Source organism: Haemaphysalis longicornis, unplaced genomic scaffold (assembly GCF_048455015.1).
Source record: "Haemaphysalis longicornis isolate Haplotype H1 unplaced genomic scaffold, Haemaphysalis longicornis Haplotype H1 scaffold_4, whole genome shotgun sequence".
Taxonomy (NCBI): Eukaryota; Metazoa; Arthropoda; class Arachnida; order Ixodida; family Ixodidae; genus Haemaphysalis; species Haemaphysalis longicornis.
In genome coordinates, this window is record NW_027526361.1 from 121,558,558 (window position 1) to 121,578,071 (window position 19,514).

Sequence of the window (19,514 nt, forward strand, 5' to 3'; positions counted from 1 at the left end):
ACCAGAGCGCTTCATCTTTCTGTGCGCACGTTCCTTGAGTTTCAGGGCATCCCGCAATTCAGAAGAAAACCAGTGTGGAAACTTGAACCTCCTCGGTAAATATTGCGGGATGTATTCCTTCATACCCGAAAGCACAATCTCTGTGAAACGGTCGACTTGTTCATTGACATCAGTGTGGTCAATGACGGTCGACCAAGGGGCAGCGGAAAAATAGCCATACAGCCCAGCATAATCTCCCCTGGCGAAAGCGTAATGAGGTTGCGTGTTGTTGGAATTTACGGAACGGTGGAGCAATGAAGGGAGGCAACAGGAAATAGAAAGAGGAGGATGAAATCTGTCCGGTATTACTAAAGAACAATCAGAGTGCAACACACTAACGCCATCAAAGTTCGAAAAGCACAGGTCCAGAATATTTCCACTGCAATTTTTTATGCGATTACACTGTGCCATAGAAGTGAAAGCCAAAAAATCTAGCAACCTATTACCCTTCTGTTCAATGTGTGGTTGTAGTGGGAACAAGTTAGCTGGCTCCACTCCACGCCAGGAGCATTAAAATCTCCAAGCAGGAGGACTTTGCGGTTGTCATGAGTGATAAGCACCTGTTCAATGGAGGAGATTAACTTATTGAACGCCTCAGGAGCTACATCAGGAGGAATGTAAAAAACACCAACTAGAAGTTTTTCAGTTTTAGAGAAATGAATTTCGACCCATAAAGACTCATCTGCGTTATCAATATCGCTACGTAGCACACACGGGAGAGATTTGTCAACGGCGAGAAGGACCCCGCCCCCTTTTTGTTTGCATCCCGTTAAAGCACGATCATTACGATATACATGGTAATTTTGAGGAAAATAATCACTGGATAGGATATCAGGGCACAACCAAGTTTCAGATATAGCTATTAACGGAAAGCAAGAAGCCAGAACGTTACCAAAAAATTCAGTCGCCTTAGTTCGAAGACCTCGCACATTCTGATAAAAAACATCTAAACTAGTCATGGTTGTTTTTCTTACGTGATGCGCTCAGAGCTGTGAAGCATGCCTTCGCGAAACATGCCTCGAAACTCCTTAAAGAGGCAGTCTTTCGGCCAAACAGCGGGGTCATTTAGGCGCTCGAAACACTCTTCATTCAAGGAAATATAAAAGGATGCATAGGTGTCGAATTTAGTCTTCAGTCGTCGGCAGCTCAAGGGCGAGACACCTAAAGTTGACAGATGAGCATTGAGACTGGCAGGGGTGGTGGTCGGAGAAAGCTTGGAAACAAACATAGCTTTGGGGCGCTTCGGCTGCGAAACGACGACCAGTCCAGATGTGTCTGACGCACCCACACATGCCCGGCTTCGGCGCTTAATAATAATAATCAATCAATCAATCAATCATTTATTTGCGTGCCCAGGAACAGCCGGGGGGGCCTTTGTGCTGGCGCACGGAAACAGAAACACACGAAACATAATGTACACATCTTTGAAATACAAAATAAAATACAAAATACAAAAAAAAAAACGAAAGGATAGCTTATGTTGAAGTTACGGAATGAAAGTAATTTAAGTGCATGAACTCAAGGATAAAAGACAAATGCAGAATAAGAAAAGTTGGCAGTTACGCCAATACAAACTCACAGACAGGTTTGCGAAACAGAGTAGGACAATCATTAAATATATCAAGGTAATCCGAGTACCGATTGTACGTGCATTGCAGTCGGCACACAGGGCACAAGACAATAATAATAATAATAATAATAATCAATCAATCAATCAATCAATCAATCAATCAATCAATCAATCATGTTTATTTACGTGCCCAGGAACAGCCAGAGGCCTGAGTGCTGGCGCACGGATAGTTACATGAAAACCAAATACAAGAAACATATTGGAAGAAACAAACAAGCGACAAGAAACACAAATTGAAGTAGCGAAAATTACAGAAATAAAGTACAGGCAGAGCCTGGGTACAGGTAAAAAAGAAAAAGAAGATGCCTTTGTGGCTCAGCTTATTGTAATGAATACACAACAAGCAGAGAACAAAGTTTAACAGTAAGACGACAAAAACAATGACAAGAGTATAGAGACAAATGATAAGACAAGCATGATAAGTAAACAGTTTCAAAAACAGGCAACTATATTGGTTAAACAAAACCACAGAGAAACCAAATTTCAGCAATAATAAAAAGAAAAACGAACGACAGAGATATCATAGATGTTTAACATACTGTGTTCAACAGCGCACTACGGTAAATCGTAAAGGAGCTTTGAAAGATGTCAAGGCGTTCAGAGAAGCGGTTGTAGCAATTCTGTATTCTGCGCACTGGAGAATGATTGGAGTTGCGCGCAGCGGTCAAGAAAGGGCGATGCGACCTGGTGGGCCTCTGTGGAACACTAAACTCTAAACAGTTAAGCAGGTCTGCGCAAGAAAAGTCACCATGAACAATTTTGTGAAGAAATGTAAGGTCTGCACGCATACGTCTGCAGGTCAACGAAGGGATGGAAGTAACTATGGGTAAGTCAGAATCAGGATGAAAACTGTGATTGTGATGACGGTGCTTAAATATGGATAAAAACTTCTTCTGCACACGTTCTATTAATTCACTACTAGATTTGGAGATGCCGTTCCAGGCAACAGAAGCATATTCTAACTGGGGGATACATATTGCATTGTATAGCATTAGAAATGCATCTGGAGAAGAGAATTCCTTTGTAATCCGACACACATTTCCAAGACTTCGGAGCGCTCGCCGGGTGATGAGCCTAATATGAGAAGAAAAAGAGAGGGTACTGTCGAAAAGAACCCCGAGGTCCCTAATCTCCTCAACCCTTTGCAAAGGAGCTCCCGCTATACTGTAGGAAAACAGTAGACGATGGGTTTTCTGGCTGTACGTGACAACCTTTGTTTTAGCTGGATTTAAAATTAGACAGTTCTTGCTGCACCAGACCGATAATTCCGACACATCCCTCTGCAAGGCACAGCAGTCCTGAAAACTGCTAATGTGCCTAAATAGCTTGACATCATCAGCATAGAGAAGAAATGAAGATTTTGTTAACACTGTTGACACATCATTGATAAAGATAGAAAACAATAGTGGACCCAGCACAGAACCCTGAGGTACACCACTCGTTGCAGTGTAAACACTAGACCTTTTGAAGTTTACATCTACGTAAAAGGACCGGTCAAGGAGATAGTTGGACAACAAGGCAACAAGACTTGCATCAACACCGGACATAGTAAGCTTGTTAATTAATAATTTATGGTTCACTACATCAAACGCCTTACTGAGGTCAAAATAAATAACATCCAACTGGCCGTTTTCACAAACTGCAGCCGAAGCCTGAGTCATGAAGCTTGCAAGATTTGTAACCGTCGATCGACCCGAGAAAAAGCCGTGCTGATTTGGTATCACAACGTTCTTGACGCAGGCAGCAAGAACGTTGTGCAGAGCTGACTCAAAGAGTTTTGAGGCGACACAAAGGAGTGAGATTGGGCGATAGTTGGTAACGGCTGACTTATCACCAGACTTAAATATAATAATAATAATAATAATAATAATAATAATAATAATAATAATAATAATAATAATAATAATAATAATAATAATAATAATAATAATCAATCAATCAATCAATCATTTATTTGCGTGCCCAGGAACAGCCGGGGTCGGCCTTTGTGCTGGCGCACGGAAACAGAAACACACGAAACATAATGTACACATCTTTCAAATACAAAATAAAATACAAAATACAAAAAAAAAACGAAAGGATAGGATAAACGAAAGGAGTTATAATAATAATAATAATAATAATAATAATCAATGCTAACGAGCTAACCCACTCTGAAAAACTGAACGCACATATGCTTGGTCAGCTGCAAACAACTTCATAGGACGGTAGTGGTTTTTGCTTGCTCTTCCAGGTAATGCCCCTCCCTCTCCTCCACTTCCACCGCCCCCCCCCCCCCCCTTTCCCGCACACCCCGTCTGCATCCTACAATTTCCCTACCTATTCACATTTTCCCTTCTGCATTTTCTCTTATTACATCCTCCCTTACGCTACCCTCAACACCTCCTACATACTCCTACTTTCTTCTAACCCCCTCTCCTACCCTCCCACTCCAACCCTCCACTTCCTCATACACCCACCGCTCCTCTCGCCTTCACCTCCTTACCCGTCAAGTGGCCCAACAATGAATCGCGTCGCCCCGTGAACACGTAAGCCACTGCGTATGTCACTCGTTGGTCATTGTAGGGCCACTAGTAATTTGTGTGTCACAGGTTACTTATCTCTGACCCACTAGTAAATGACGTCACCCGCTGGTAGTGACTCAGGTAGTGAGTCACTGGTCAGATAGAGTGGCGGTTAGTTAACCTTCACCATCCCAGTTGTCAGTGAGCCAGTGACCCACATACCATCCACTTGTGACAGTTCCGACTGATGTGAGTGATAGACAGACAGAAAGGTAAAGAGCTATAGAATAAACATAAAAGTGCCGCCTGTAGACAGACAGTCAGTGACCAATTACTTTAAACTAGGCCAAGAACGACTATGTCAGCAACGGTTCTGCATGTGACCCTCGCCCGGAAGACTGAGCCACATTTCTCATTTAGAGCCCGCGCGGATGCTTTCGCGTTGTACACCGGTGCCACCTGTCGATAGCGACGTGAACAACGCCTACTTCGTCCCGTGGGCGATAGCTGGCGTTACATTGTTTGAAAGCTTCGTATCCACGTTTAGCTGCTTACAAATCATTGCGCCGCAATCATTATAATACGCTGCTATAATTCGCTGCTATCACTATAATTCGCTTAAACAGGCTCTAAACGCGTTGGAGGCCCCGGAATGCCAGTATCGAATTTTGGGTTCCACAAATCTCAAAAATATATGCTACGCCATAACTGCAATGTAGATTTTTGGTGGAAATACAGAATGTAAAAAAGGTAAAAGGAAACCGATTAAGACAACTATTAAGGTTTCAACATTTAGCCCCATTCAACGATATTGAAGTAAAACTTTAACCTAAATTACCAACCACTGTTTTTGAGCGTGCATCACAATTTAGGCTCACCGAAGAAACATAGAATCGGGTTATTCTTGTCACCCTCAAAACCAGTGTGTGGAGCCGAACAAAATTCTGGTTCGTTTACCGTTAGGGTTCAGTCAAATTCATTAAATTTCGTTGCGGTTTAGTTCCGGTTTGACGAAATCACGCACCGAAACGGTTTGCGAAACGGTTCGGAACCTTGCACCGGTTCGCGAACCGGGTCGGTGGGTTGCATTATCAGTTAAATGAGAAAAAAAAATCGTATTTTAAAACTACAGTCAAATAAAAATACAAACAAGAATTCGAAATGCTGCTGCTTCCCAGTGACAAGTGCTGCAATTTCAAAGCAAACTTTCGAGTTTGGGTTGAGCGTGTTTGAAAAACAACGGTGCGCGTTCGGGTTCAGTTCCGGCAAAAATAGCGTTTCGGTTCCGGTTTTCGGTTCGATGCGGTTCCGGTTCGACACCCTCCTCAAAACATAAAAGCGCTGTTGGGCATATGTTATTCGTATAGGGGCACGTTACAATCTTCCACAACATCCTGGCCATCATGGTGGGAGCCCTTTTAGATGGCATTTAGATGGCACTAGATGGAAGAAAAAAGTAAGGTGATGAAATGACGTCACGCAGTCAGCCTTCGCAAGCTCACGTATGTTAAAACCATTACATCGACTGTTTCCCTTTCCAGAGCCGCCTGAGCGGGCCCAGCACGTGACCCATAATATTTTTTAAACAATAGAGCTTTTTAAGGTTTTAGTTCCGCCAAAGAGCGTTACCAGAAAGCTATCATCATCTGGGAAGCGGAGAGGGTGAGAATGCTGGGACAAGAAGTCTGAGCGAAAGTGGCGAGGAGGCAAGGAGCCCACGAGCAGGTGTTGGGAGTGCGCGCCTCGAGAAAAAAAAATGTGGTTAGGGAGGACCCGGGAAACGCACCCAAGACCTTTACGTCACAAAACCGGCAAGCGAACCAATGGGCAACCACAAAGGCCCGAGAAGTACGGGGTTAGCAGCGGCGTCTCAACAATAACATGTGCAGCCAATCGGAAAGAAAGAAAAAAAAGGTTGTGTTGGCATACACGCAGTGCGCAACACCTATACAAGGAAAAAGGCCATATGTAAAATTATACAAGTAGTGAAGCCAAATGGGTTAATTTAGAAGCGAAAAAGACTAAATAGAGCTCACAATGAATTTCGGCACCCATATCGTGCAAAAACCATTCCATCTCGCCTTCGCAGGCCGCCTCACTACAGGGCGGGAAGGGAGATGCACCAATGCGTTTGGGAGGTTGGAAAGAAATAAAAAGATAGCGAAAACAGTGTTAACATAGCCCGGCAAATTAAGCACAGCAGAAGAGAATGAATAGACCACCGCCGCCGCATGGAACAAAAAGAGACGAACCAGGAGAAAAACGCTTCCCGTGGTCGGGATATAACCTGCGTCCCTCGCGTTGTGAAACAGGGTTCTATGCGATTGCGTTTCGTGGCGCCATCTCTCCCGCGCTGTTATCCTCGCCAGTTCACGTGCGTTCACGCCTGAAGTGGGGATCACAGACGCTGAGTTCGAGCTACAGACACCGAGTTCGCGAAGCCGGTTGTCGCGGGTTCTAGCGCGTGCTAAAGCGGTCAACTTTTGGAGATATGTGAAATCCCGCATACAAAACGATCCTGGCCTGTCAGTCATGGAGAACGTCCAGCGGCAAGTTCGGAAATCCATGTGAGGCGCAACAGCCGGGTCTCCGACGAAGGAACGAGAGACGCCATCTCTGCTGTTTCCGCAGCCTTGCACGATTAGTGCAAGCTGCGCCAATTTCTTTTTTTTTTCTTGTACCTTCATGTCTGGTGCTGGTTGGTTGGAGGTAGGTTTTACAGACCTCTTTGTATTCGCCTGCTCGGCGCTTTCTTGTGCGCGCGTGCCTGCGTGCGGGCGTATGCGCGGTTTGCGATATATTTTACCTGGTTCACAAAAGAGGATAAAGGAGAAATGATTACTGGCCAAAGTGGTTCAGGATCAGGTACTTTCTCCCAGAGACCAGCATGCGCGTTCAGCTTAGCAGTGCGCCAAGCGTGCGGAGGTGAATACATCGTACCGCACGCGGTCACGCGGCAGGTTCACGTGGTATAGTGACGTCTGGGCTGGCTTTGATTTTACTTTTCATGACTAGGCTTCACGCTTCTGAAGTGGAGCCATCTCATAACTTTTTCTTCCTCCATGCATACAGCAACGTTCTTCAATTTAGCCGACATTTTAAAAATTAAAAAAAAAATAATAAAAGCCTCATTTAGAAACCAACGAAGCAGTTGCGATTTGCTCAGTTTATCGAATAAGTTTTGCGCGAGGGCGGTTAAATTAATGAATTGAACAAATTCAAGCGAACTACGCGTTTCCCAGTCTGCGCAAACAGGACGCAGGTTATTGACCGTTCCCGAGTTGCACTGACAGCGATACTAGTCAGGCAAAAAAATTCCGAACTGGGCGAAAACTTTACCATCCCTTCCTAAAGAAAGTTGAGGGAAGCACGGAAGCTTCCTGAAATCAAAACTGCGTCAAAAAGGCACCAGAACCTTCGATAAAAGTACGCCAAAACCTTCTCTGACGGTGCATCCAATCGATCGCCAAAACTTCAAAGACCCCAATCGCAAACGTAGAACGAACCCATGCGACGATTTTCGCGCACTAAGCAGGCGCACCTACAAACGCTCTAAATCTATACGGATGCGTGGTTTATGAGATAAAGGTATACTATTGTAGTCCATCTTCGTTATCGATGAATGTATTGATTGATGTGATTGATTGTAAGGGTTTATCGTACCGACGCAACGCAGGCGATGAGGCACGCCGTATAGTGGAGAGCTCCCGATTAATTTTGACCACCTGGGATCTTTAACGTACGCTGAAATCTCGAACACACGGGCATTTTTGCTTTTCGCCTCCACCAGAAAAGCGGCCGCCGCGGCCGGGAATCGAACCCGTGACCTGGATGCATGTATTGTCTTACCGATAGCCGTTTCGCTTCCGTCGAGATTTTCAAGCAGCCGTTCCGACACAGTAAAAGCCCGGTTCCACGCACGTGCCGTGTGTCCGGAGATCTTATCAGAGATTTTCGGTCGACCAGCCGGTCTATGGGGAAATGTATTAGTTTTCTGACAGAACGCCTTTGTTGCCACTGGGAAAGCTTTCGCTTTAGAAAAGTGTCAAGTAAGTGTAAACACTGAAGTAAAAGTGAACAATTCACAGGTTCGAAATATGCATAGTCGAGGAACACGTATCTTGTGTGTGCTAAAACTACTGCATATAAATGTCAGGAGGAACATCGGTTGCCGCATGAAATCTCGCAAAAACGAACGGTGGCATCTTTGTAACGACTTGGTCACACTGCGTAGTGTCATTTTTCTTCGGTCGGCCATCGTAGAATGACATGGTTAGACGCGCTGTTGCGGGTGGGTTGTTTGGAACAATGCAGCCCTCGTTGAGATGAACTATAGGTGAGCCATATTGGGGAGACACCATGTTTGAGTGGTATTTAGCTTGATGTGGACATTGTGAACGCACGCGAAGCCAAGCCATACGCTTCTATTATGCCCCGGATGCCGTTAATCGCGTCTTTGGCCACGCAGAGGCACGAGCCTCGTAAAACTAATATCCGTGCTCCACTATCCACCCATGCTCCAGTGCTATTTTAGCGCATTCGAACCGTATTTCATTGGAATAGAATGCGGAGCTTCGAATGAAATGTGGAATCCACCGTGTTCCAAGATAATTCGGTGGCAGAACATACATTCGTAATGCTGCGATGGCGATGCTGCCATCAAGTTGTGTTAAGGGGAAAGCGTTAAGTGTTCCATTCTGAGAAGAAAAAAAAAAACGGTGTTGTTGTTTTCCGGTCAAGAAAATGGCCTTCGCTGTGAAAATTAAATAAAAAACTCCTGCGAGATGCAATGAGAATCGAACTTTGATCTCCACAGTGGCAACCCGTTGCGCTACCTCCGCGCCTTTTTTCTTTATTGCACCTAAAACTAGCCCTAAAAGCTTCGTCGACAGCGACAGAACAAAAGCTGTTGTTCCATTCTTCGTGCCACATACCCAGCTGGGCTACTGGCAAGAAATCTAGAGGTTTGAGGGGTAATTTACCCGTTCCCCAGAAATAACGAAACTATAAGTTGGGGACGTAAAAGTTGTAGAAAAGTGCGTGTCCCTTGACATCTGAACGTGAGTGCAAGTGAGTAGAACAGGGGCGCACCAGCCATGAAGATCCCTGATTCTACAAAAGCTGTGGCGTGTGCCATTCCGCTTGCTGACATTATTCCCGCCGTACGACGAAGAAATGAAAGCGATAAAGGAGACGCATACACGGCGAAGCACAAAAGAAACCATTCGAAGTCAATCGAAGCCGGTTGAATCGCGCCAAAAGACGAAGAAACGCAACTACAGTGTATCAGTAAAGAAGTTGTTAATAGGTATTGCCAGGCTTTAACCTTAAATTTGCACAGAGGAATGTGTTCCGTACTGTTGGTCGACCTTTGAAACCAGAGGTAATATCTGTAATGCAACCATTGGCTTTTATAATTGGAATTTGTTTGGAGCATACGTTTGCGGTATTGAATACACAGAAAAAAATATGTGGTCGTTTGAGTAAAAAAGCCGTAAGCAGGCGTCCGTAGCGTCCAAACTGCTACGATAATGGACGACGGCGCAAGGAGAGCAAAAGTAAACTAATTGAGTGGAACCGGAAATTAGGAAAATTTTAGTTGGATGGGAGTCGAACGAAGGGTCTACGGAATTCAGGTCGAGCACGTACTCCGGAACAACGACGATTTCGTGGCTTAGCCGGTGAAAAGTGGACATAGTGAATGTGTTGTGGTCTTCGGCGTCGAAAACGCCGAAAATTGTGAAACTCGTCTCCACGTACAATGAGTTCGACTTGCTTGGCAAGTCGGCGGGCTCAACAGTCGTACTGACCACCCGTTAATGATGAATATGAGCATCACAATATACACATTCAGGTGGATTGCGCAATAACGATGCCAGCAGCCTCCAGAAGCGCACGACGGTTTTATCAATTCACATTTGACCGCAATGTCAGCATACCCACCCCCAACACTTCCATACCAACACTAGGAGAATCGGATAATGAACAGCTCTCAGCAGAGTATCGCAACCGATTTCACAATTCCAATCCTGCTGCAACGTCGACTTACGCAGTTGACTTCTGCGGCATTAAATTGGACATCTATGTTTTCGCACTTGCAACTGACACTCGGTGCTGATTAGGCGTCCCCGACGTCGTCTTCTTACATGTCGCGAATCGCTCTCAAAATGTTTGCTCTCCAAATTTCAAGGATCGAGATTGTCAATAAATCTTGCAACGACGTTAAAACTTACCGGATACACTTGTAGAAAAATTGTTTATAGTACCTCTACACAGCAAAAGCTCCTTAGTTCGAACTCGAAGGGGACCATAAAATTGTTCGAATTCAGCGGAGTTCGAATTAGCAGGCTGGCGCTAGAATGAATGGACATCACACCACACTGCGCGGGCAGAACACAAAGGAGCCACCTCTGGACTCGTTATCGCGAATACACGTTTGTGGCTGGTTTGTGGGACGTTTGTGGCAGGAGTACCGGCGCCGGCTGTGTGGCGCCCGCTGCGGAAGCGAAAAATAAGCTGTCGCAGCAGCGTAGCGCGCGCTACGCCTTTGTTTTTTTGTTTCGCTGCTTTGCATCATTTGTAAATTTGCTTTGTTTTGGATTTGCAACACACTGTAATCAATCTGGGCCGACTTGTTCTGCGAGGAGCGATGGAAACCAGAGGATTCCAGTTCGAATTAACCGTTCTGGATAGCGACGCGCTCGAATTATTGAAGTTTTCCCCCATTGACATATACAGGGCTGTGCCCGGACGAGTGCACCAGTTCGCATTAACTGTATGTTCGAATTGCCCGAGTTCGCATTAACAAAATTTTACTGTACTTTGTTCCAGATATTCAGGTTTAGGAAAGTAACGTGAAAACTTTGGGGCGCGCGTTCGCAAATTCGTCGCTCAAGGCACTTGATTTTAACACGCTCTAGTGCACTCCGCGACGATGGTTCGGTTCGATAGATATTTGAGCCGAAGGCTATGAAAAAATATAGTGTAGCAGCATAATGGTCGCATTTGTGCTGAATGACATTTTAAGATACGAGTCATATCTGCCAGTTTCATCACAAAGGGCGTAGTAGTAGAGCCTCTTTAGGTCACTAGTACAAGTCAGAAAACTTGATTCGTAGGTTTTTATCTCCGCCCAATAGAGAACTTTACTGAAGAAGTTTCTCCTCCAAGATTTGAAATCAGGGTTGATGCGCCTTAGAAACACGTGGACACAGAAATGGTGCCTTATATTTGAGAGAGCCTGATTTCGTTTAACGTTCGCCGAAATGTCGCACACATTGTCATTTTTGCTTTCATCTTTCCAAACAGGAACAGCTACCGTAGGTAGCAAACGAACCACTGGCGCTATACTGGATCAACCGAACACCATAACCAACGGGCAGCCATTACAGTGCCACTTGAGTTTTTACAGCTCACTCGATAAAGTTAGCTTTTTTATTGTACTGCCCTAAGTTTATATTTGCCCTTCAATTTCTATTTTGGACCTAAGCTTATTTTAACCGCTTTGGAACGGAATACATGAAGCTAGAAAAAAAAAATCATTGCCTCGGTAAACACATCAAACACTCGAAGGTGCTGTTAATAAGGGTCGGACCATGTGACTTTCCGGATGTTATTAGGGTTCACACGAGGTCAATGGATGCTGTCATAGTGGGTGATAAATAAAATTTCAGCCGAATGATTTCGCAGGAAACGCCAATTTCGCGCAAAACCAGTAACCCGCGTTGTCTGAAAGCAGTTCACGACGTTTTTTACACAAAATATGGGGGGTTTGTCTCAGAAGTCCGATTTAAGAGGAGCTTCTGTACACGAAATGACGTCAAGCCTCTCTGATGTGATGGCGGCACTGTTTAGAAAATCCTCCTGGGTAGCTTTACTACGGCGTGCCCTGTTCGTCCTACAGGCTCTAGACTTCTCGCACAACGTACTCTGTAAGACGACCTCGTGGAGCTGTACAAATATTGCCTCAGCGTAGCGCTTGATTGTAGCCTCGGAAGTAGCAGAAAATTCAGCGTGCGGACGCATCCGCGAAACAAAAAGGGCCTCACCTCGTTGCATAAAGAGAACATAGAGATAACTTAGTAGCTTGCCACATTTGAAATGTCACTTACGAATAACAATCGCGTAAACTTTACTGGAAACTTCGAACAATTCAGCTAGGTAAAATTGAAAGCCGATGAGAGCATGGCAATTTCATCGTGGTTTTTCCGTAGTGCCGCTTTGGTCTCACAGGAAGCAGTGTATGCAATTGTAGGACACCGAAGAAAGATACCGCAGGTAAACATGATTGCGCGTTGGCTCCGTTTGATCGCACCTCTTGAAGGATAGCGTAAGTTTAATGAACAGATTACTTTCTTCTAGTGCCTCCGCCATGACATAACTGCTGACATCGTGAGGCTGGAAATTTGACAGTTTTTCAGTGTCTGGGATATTTTGGGAATTGAAAACCACACCCTTTGTGGTTTGAACGCGAGTTGACCGAGTTATCAAGGACTAGAGGCTTTGATATGTCAAATACGTAAGGGTGGTCCCTTCACCGTTGACTTAACAGAAGACTTAAAGTTTTGGAAAACGAAATGAGGGAAAAAAATGTATGGCAACTGGCTGGGCAGTGGCGTCGCGCGCGAGAATGATTTGTACCTTGCAACACCCCAACCAAGTGTCAACCCACTCGTGACTGAACAAAGACGCCGACGGCATTTCATTCAAATGCGATTGCTGTTTTTTTTACGAGCGGGAAGTACACCAAGCACGGACACAACTCTATGGACGCTCGCTGTGTAGCCCATATCTCCTTCGTGGCTTGGCGTTGATGCTCGAGGCATTCCTTATCTGTTTGCACATGGCATGTGACCTTTGCTTCACCAGTAATGGAATGTCGCGGCGCCCAGATAGTCATACCTCACCTCGTATAAGTGGCGTCACACCGAACCACCTGTTTTATAACTTACGAAATCAGCAGCGAGCTCCGACAGGTGACGTCTAATCCATAGGAGAAGCCATTGACCAATCAGCATTGAGCAGCCCTCATACCCGTCGGGTTCCGCCACCTTCCTTGTCAGCTAACCTTTTCTCCCCGCGACCACTCAATCAGCATGAAAGGCTTGAGCAACGCTGCGTTTTCTTTTTCGGGGGAGGGGAGGCTACCTTCCCGAAATGCGCGAGAAGCAGCCTGAACACGTTTGTAGCCAAAATTCCCGCGCAAAGTATGGCTGTCTTTGGATCAGCGTTGCTTCAGTGGTAGCACGTTCTTTCCTCCCATGATGTTACATTTCACTGTTTGCGTAAGAATTCGCCCCGACTTGCTCACTTTTGAAGCCTGGTTGCCCTGGCAACTGATCAGCTGTATGACATTATTGACATTGATGTCTTAGCGCCGCACCAATTCTACTGTTCTCGCGGTTGTGTTTGCGGCAGGGTTTTGGTTTGGGCTTCTGTGCTTTGCGTACACGCGAACACTTCAGTTTTTCTGCACGTGAGAGTACAGCTGATACGTTGGTTCTGTTTGTTTAGCGATACTTGTTCTTCTGGTTGTTTTTGTTATGATTGTGTTCGAATTGTCGCTACGCTGCTCATGAGCAGAAAGGGTGTTGCGGCATTTTCAAGCTGTACGTCTTCGACAACTTTTTCCGCAGTTACTTTTTTGTGTCTGCATTTCTAGAAACAGATAAAATCCCATTATTATTATTAATATTATTATTATTATATTTTCATAAATAGCCTGCTCACTTTGAGCCGTTCTTTCTAGTTTTTGTAAGGTCAATAAATAACATAAACAACGATGCACCAAACGTCTTGTGATTGTGTCATTTTGGGTGTCATGGTACGTGCTTATGGCACCTCCAGCGTTCCCGGGTATTCCGTTTATTATTAGGACCTTTTAAATCCGCTGGTTCACACATGATAATACTCCGGATAAAAGAACATTCTTTGGGCATGATATGCCACTTCAACACAGCATCAAAGCGGCATTCTTGTAGATTAAAATGTTGCTCACATGCCATAATGTTGCAGCACTTTGTATTCGAAGCAAGAAGAATCTGGCCGTTTTACAGTATCGTTTGCACATATCTAAAGTAAGAAGCAAATTGCTTGGTGAAAACAAAAAAAAAAGTATTCATTGATGATTAAAATACCAGCCCAAAACCGAAAAATCAAAATTTTAAACGAGGTAGCACATGGTGTTCTCAAAAATCAAATGCAACGACTAATAAACTACGACATCAAACATAAAGAAAATCGCGGCAAAGATGCTTGAGATGTCATTTTACCGCTTCTTGTATTGCCGAAAATAATTCAAACCCGCCTGGTCTTTCTTCGCAATCCCTGCATATACACACAGGTAAGCTGAAAGATGTATCCATTTTAAGGGATCACATCGGAAAGACCACCGAAACGAGCTTGCAACTCAAGGGCAAGCCTTTATTTGAATTGAGCTTTGGAGAATCAAACAGGATGCTGACTCACATCCTGTTTCATTGACTTTGGATTTGAAATGCCTGAAATATAATGCGCAGTTTCTGAATGATTTCACTAATGATGCGGTCGCTATGCACGTGTGCGTGCGCGCTGCCCATTCATTCACCGAGACTGTCCGACACCGTCATGCAATTGTGGTTAACATGCGAAGGGACGAAAAGATGCAATTATTTAACATTTACATAGTAACAGCAGACAAACTATGTACGACAATTGTTCGTAAAGCGATTATTTCCTTAAAAATATATTACTTATGCTTAAAGGTGCCTTCACAATAGCCTTCGAGCTCTGGTGTTTTATTAATTTCTCACAAGACTATCAATCTTTTCAGTTGGAGATGTTTTCGTAATGGAAGGTTTCTTTGTACGTAGGCTTTTAACAGGGCCGCGTGGGCAATCCGCTTAAACGTGATCTTAAAATCTCGCGAAAGCTACCAAATGTACTGCTGGCTTCCAAACGTCACGGTCCTTTGAAGGCCGAATCGACAAAAATGCACGATCACGCCACTTATCACGTTAAAACGAGTGCTCAACAGCATAACACGCGCAGGACAGTATTCCGCAGGAAAATCGCTCGCCGCTAGGACACTTTCAAGCCAGGCACGTGCCACAAATTCCGCGTGAAACCTACGAACCGAATCAAGTTCGAAAAGCGATAACTTACAAAATCAAAGCACTTACAGTTTCTCCCAGCGCATCGCAGCTGTGAAGTCCGGAAGCCTCGAACAACATTTCTTTTCACTCCGCTTAGCTTGTTTACCAAAGTTCGCGGTTGAATGTCCGCGGAGTACACCGTGGCGCACAAAATAAGGGAAACGCGCTACGCTTCTGGGTGGCAGAGGGTTCGAGCAGCTCCGGATAGAGAGAGAGATAGAGGGACAGTAGCAGAAAGAAAAGGACAGCGTTTGTCAGACCGCGTGACCGAGCAGCTGGTCGCGAGTGCTTACGTCAGCGTGAAACTAACTGCGACTGTGTCTCCGGGGTGACAGTTGATACGGCGTAGGGGCGTGCGTCGCAGTGAACAATGCGCGCGGGAGAGTGTAATCGCGGCTGACCGACTTGAGGGCGGGACCACTTATCGCCTAAATCGAGTACTTAGAAAGATAAAAAAAAAAAAGTGATTGTCAACGACTCGGCTGGGTGCCTCACGGGATTCCAAAGTTACGGGTCACGTGCGTTGAGTTTCCTAGATATCCAGCATTTTGGGGTCGTTCGTTTCAGAATGATCGATGCGATAGATAGTCGGAGTCCACATGCTTGTAAGTTGGTTCGCATAACGACTTGCAACCCGCCGCGGTGGCTCAGTGGCTAAGGCGTTGCGCTGCTGAGCACGAGGTCGCGGGTTCGATTCCCGGCCGCGGCGGCCGCTTTTCTGATGGAGGCGAAAAGCAAAAACGCCCGTGTGTACGAGATTTCGGCGCACGTTAAAGATCCCCAGGTGGTCAAAATTAATCCGGAGCCCTCCACTACGGCGCGCCTCATCGCCTGCGTTGCGTCGGCGCGTTAAAACCCACAATCAATCAATCAAATCAATCATAACGACTTGCAGTGACCTTATGGGAAATTTAGAAATGCCTGGAGAAGACACGCTGTTATAGCGGGCACGGAAGGTCATGCAACAGATGCTTTTCATCACCCTGCAATTGTAAATGGTTATCATATACACTCTCGGAGAACAGTGCGGAAGAATTAGGCTTGTGCATGGAGTTTATTTGCTCTGAAAACACCTTTTTGCATATGATCCAAATCCAATTGGTTTATTTGATTGATTTGGGGCACTGATACGCCGAAGCCACATCTAGGCAATGAGGCACGCTACAGTGGAGAGCTCTAAATTAATTTAACCACCTGGGGATCTTTAACGCGCACGGAAATATCGACAGACGGGTGTTTTCGCTTTTCGCCACCCTGAGAGATGCATCCACCCCGGCCGGAATCAAACCTGCGTCTTTGGACTCAGCCGCACAATACCATAGCCACTGAGCCACCGCAGCGGTTCCGAATGCAATTGCTGCCGTTTGAACGCTACTGCCGTAAGGATTCCCAGGAAAGAGTATAACCGAGGGAAAATAACAAGCCCTTAATATCCGCGAACAACAGTGAGAGTTTAAAACAGGGTCTGGGTATTTAAAGTTGTTTTTAACAGCGTAATATTTGTACACCTTGGTCACATACTGCGCCCCAACACAGATAACGCCGTAGTGTAATGCATCGTCCAAACTCGCCGAACCATTTGTCGCATTCCAACCAAAGCGTAGGTGTTGAATGGATACTTCAAATGTTAGAATAATATATAGATAGAAGCATAGGCTCGCGAAAGAACGATACGTGTGAACTTCGAAGAGCTATAACAGCAACATTAAACAAAGAGTTGCGGATAACACTTATGCTCAGGTCTTAGGATGTACGATGCGATTGCGTTGCATCGATGGCGACAAAGCGTTGTGGAAGAGAGTTCCTGCATTCGCGATTTAGTCTTTTTAAACACTGAACGTTCGCGGAGGGAGCACTATCAGCCGCAAATGTTTTAAGCTCCATGGCACCAAGAAAACAGGGGCCATGTACGTTTGCGTTCTTTAAGGTGTAGGCTTGAAAGGCTTCGGTTGCGTGGTGTTGGTCAGTTTGATCGAGAAGGTGTGTGTTCTTTAATGTCGGGACCGGACAGAACATTTCAGTTGTATACTAAGATAGAGAGGAAGCGAGGACTTTTGATAAATAAGAAATACAGAAAATGTGTGAAAAAAAGAAAAATGATGGTAGAAAGGTCAAAGACGGGACCTTAAGTCCATGGCCCTCGAGGAAGCAACTCCTTCCTTTGCCCTCTCATTGAGCTCACGCTGATCTCGAGGTAACGAGCGGGTCAAAGCTTCCTCCCATGTCTGGACAGACGTGTAATATGGAGAGTTGAGTTGTTCTCCTTTGAGCCCATCCCTGGACATGGTCAGGATGTGTAAAGAAGGTGTAGTGTTCCTAAATTTAGCACAGTTTGAAGTTAATGTGTTATCTTGCTCACCTAACAAGTTCACCCATATAGATTTGTGGATATATGTGTTGGTTCCTGCGCAGGGTTCAGGGTCCTTCGGCGTTTTGGCACGGGGACGGATCGTGTTCCTTGGCAATGGAAGAGGAAACATTTTTCATATTTTTCGAGGAAGAGAGTACGATAGGCGTGGTCGTAAGGAGAACGTATGTAGGTCGTGTGGTTGTTGGTCGAGTTCCTCGTTCCCTTCCAGGCCCAGTATGTGTGATGTTGTGAACTTTCTCCATAGTGCATGAGAGAATTTTCCCAAGCGTCTCGGCATTCTACCTGCAGCCAACAGTATAAGGGCCCTTTGACTGTCTGGAGTGACTTTTTGTGGTTCCTTTGATAGTTCAGCTAGTTGGATTGTCAAGAAAGAGCCCCCATTTTCATCTTCACCAGTTCCTGTTTAGGGAGTTGTTGGGATCACAAAGATTGCCAAGGTAGCTCACTACGACAGTTGTCTTCGTACATTTGCACATTCCGGTGTCGGTGTGCACTGTTTTTTAATTTTGCAACTTTCCTCGAAGGAATTTCACTTGGCTCTGTCGCCATTCTTTGTGTAAATTTCGATCCGTGTTTATCGGTAGGGGAGAGTTTTCATGGGCGGTCTCTGGATCGGTGACATATCCATCCAGTCGTTTTTGTTTCGGAGGGGTGCTTATCTTCCATATGATGGCCAGCCGCGATTTTCTTCCCAGCAGTTTGGTTTTTGCTTAGAGAGTGGCGTCACGGAATTCTTCGAAGGTGTTAGTATATATATATATATATAAATATATATATATATATATATATATATATATATATATATATATATATATATATATATATATATATATATATATATATATATATATATATATATATATATATATATATATATATATATATATATATATATATAAAGACCCAATTTGAGGACCTTTTCCGTTAGCCTAAGTATGGAATGTTGAGGGCTGCGTCATATGCCGTTATGGTGATGGCGTTCGTTTGGTTTTCTTCAGTGCCAGTAAGTTAGTGGGGCAGCAGACTTTGGTATCTATGGCTTGTGACCAGTGTCTGCATGAAATTTATCGCTTCTTCATCTCTTATTCCTGCTCTACCCCTGGTTAGGCATTTTACAAGGTGGCACCAACTGGTAAAACGTTTTCTGTATTTTGGCGATTGTTAGATCGTCTGTGCCGCTTCTTGCTAAGCCATGCTGAGAATTCTTACGCGAATGTTCCCTGGTATGACATCCTGATTTTTATCCATCGTTGGACAGACAGAGCTTGCGGAGGTGAAAAAGCCGCGGGAAAGTCCAAAAGTAATTTGAAAATTGCTTTTAAAAATATAGCGTTAAATTACAGGGTACACATTGGGATGTATTTCTTATTAGGACATATTGAGTTATTGCCTGGTAATGTTCCAGGCCGTTATTGGTTTTTGAGAGACTATCGTTAATCTTTTGTCCCCCTAGGCGACACAAGGCCGGTATCAGTTCCGCTGGGAGAAAAACGTTGCTGAGATGCCGTCCCTTGCGGGCACGGCTGACCACCTTGTCTGCCGCGAATGCTACTACCGACAGGGAGTACAACGATCTTCATAGCGTATGCGCGGCACCTGCTGAGATCACGTATCATTTCGTTCGTCTCGGCCGTCTATCATTGTCCTCGTTCCCATAGAGTTTCTTAGTAAGTAAACTAGAGAGGAAGCTGCGCCTCGTAAGCCATGTCGTCGTGGGGGTTCATGGGAAGACCCCCCTTTTTGGCTTGGGTTTAGCACAATGGGTAAGACGACTGACACCTACTCTGTCTGGTCTACGAGACACAGGCTAGAATCCTGCCGGTGCCTGTGTGATTTTT

General features: G+C 45.0%; 1 protein-coding gene across 1 annotated transcript in view; it reads right to left on the bottom strand.

The window, feature by feature from the left end:
• The window catches only part of LOC144179352 (uncharacterized), a 91,939-nt gene extending 76,447 nt beyond the window's left edge, over positions 1-15,492 (bottom strand). The window contains exon 1 of the mRNA XM_077707672.1: positions 15,333-15,492. Coding sequence (XP_077563798.1) covers positions 15,333-15,383 — 51 coding nt within the window. The 5' untranslated portion in view covers positions 15,384-15,492. The remainder of the gene's footprint in view (positions 1-15,332) is intronic.
• Between the last annotated feature and the right edge of the window lie 4,022 nt (positions 15,493-19,514).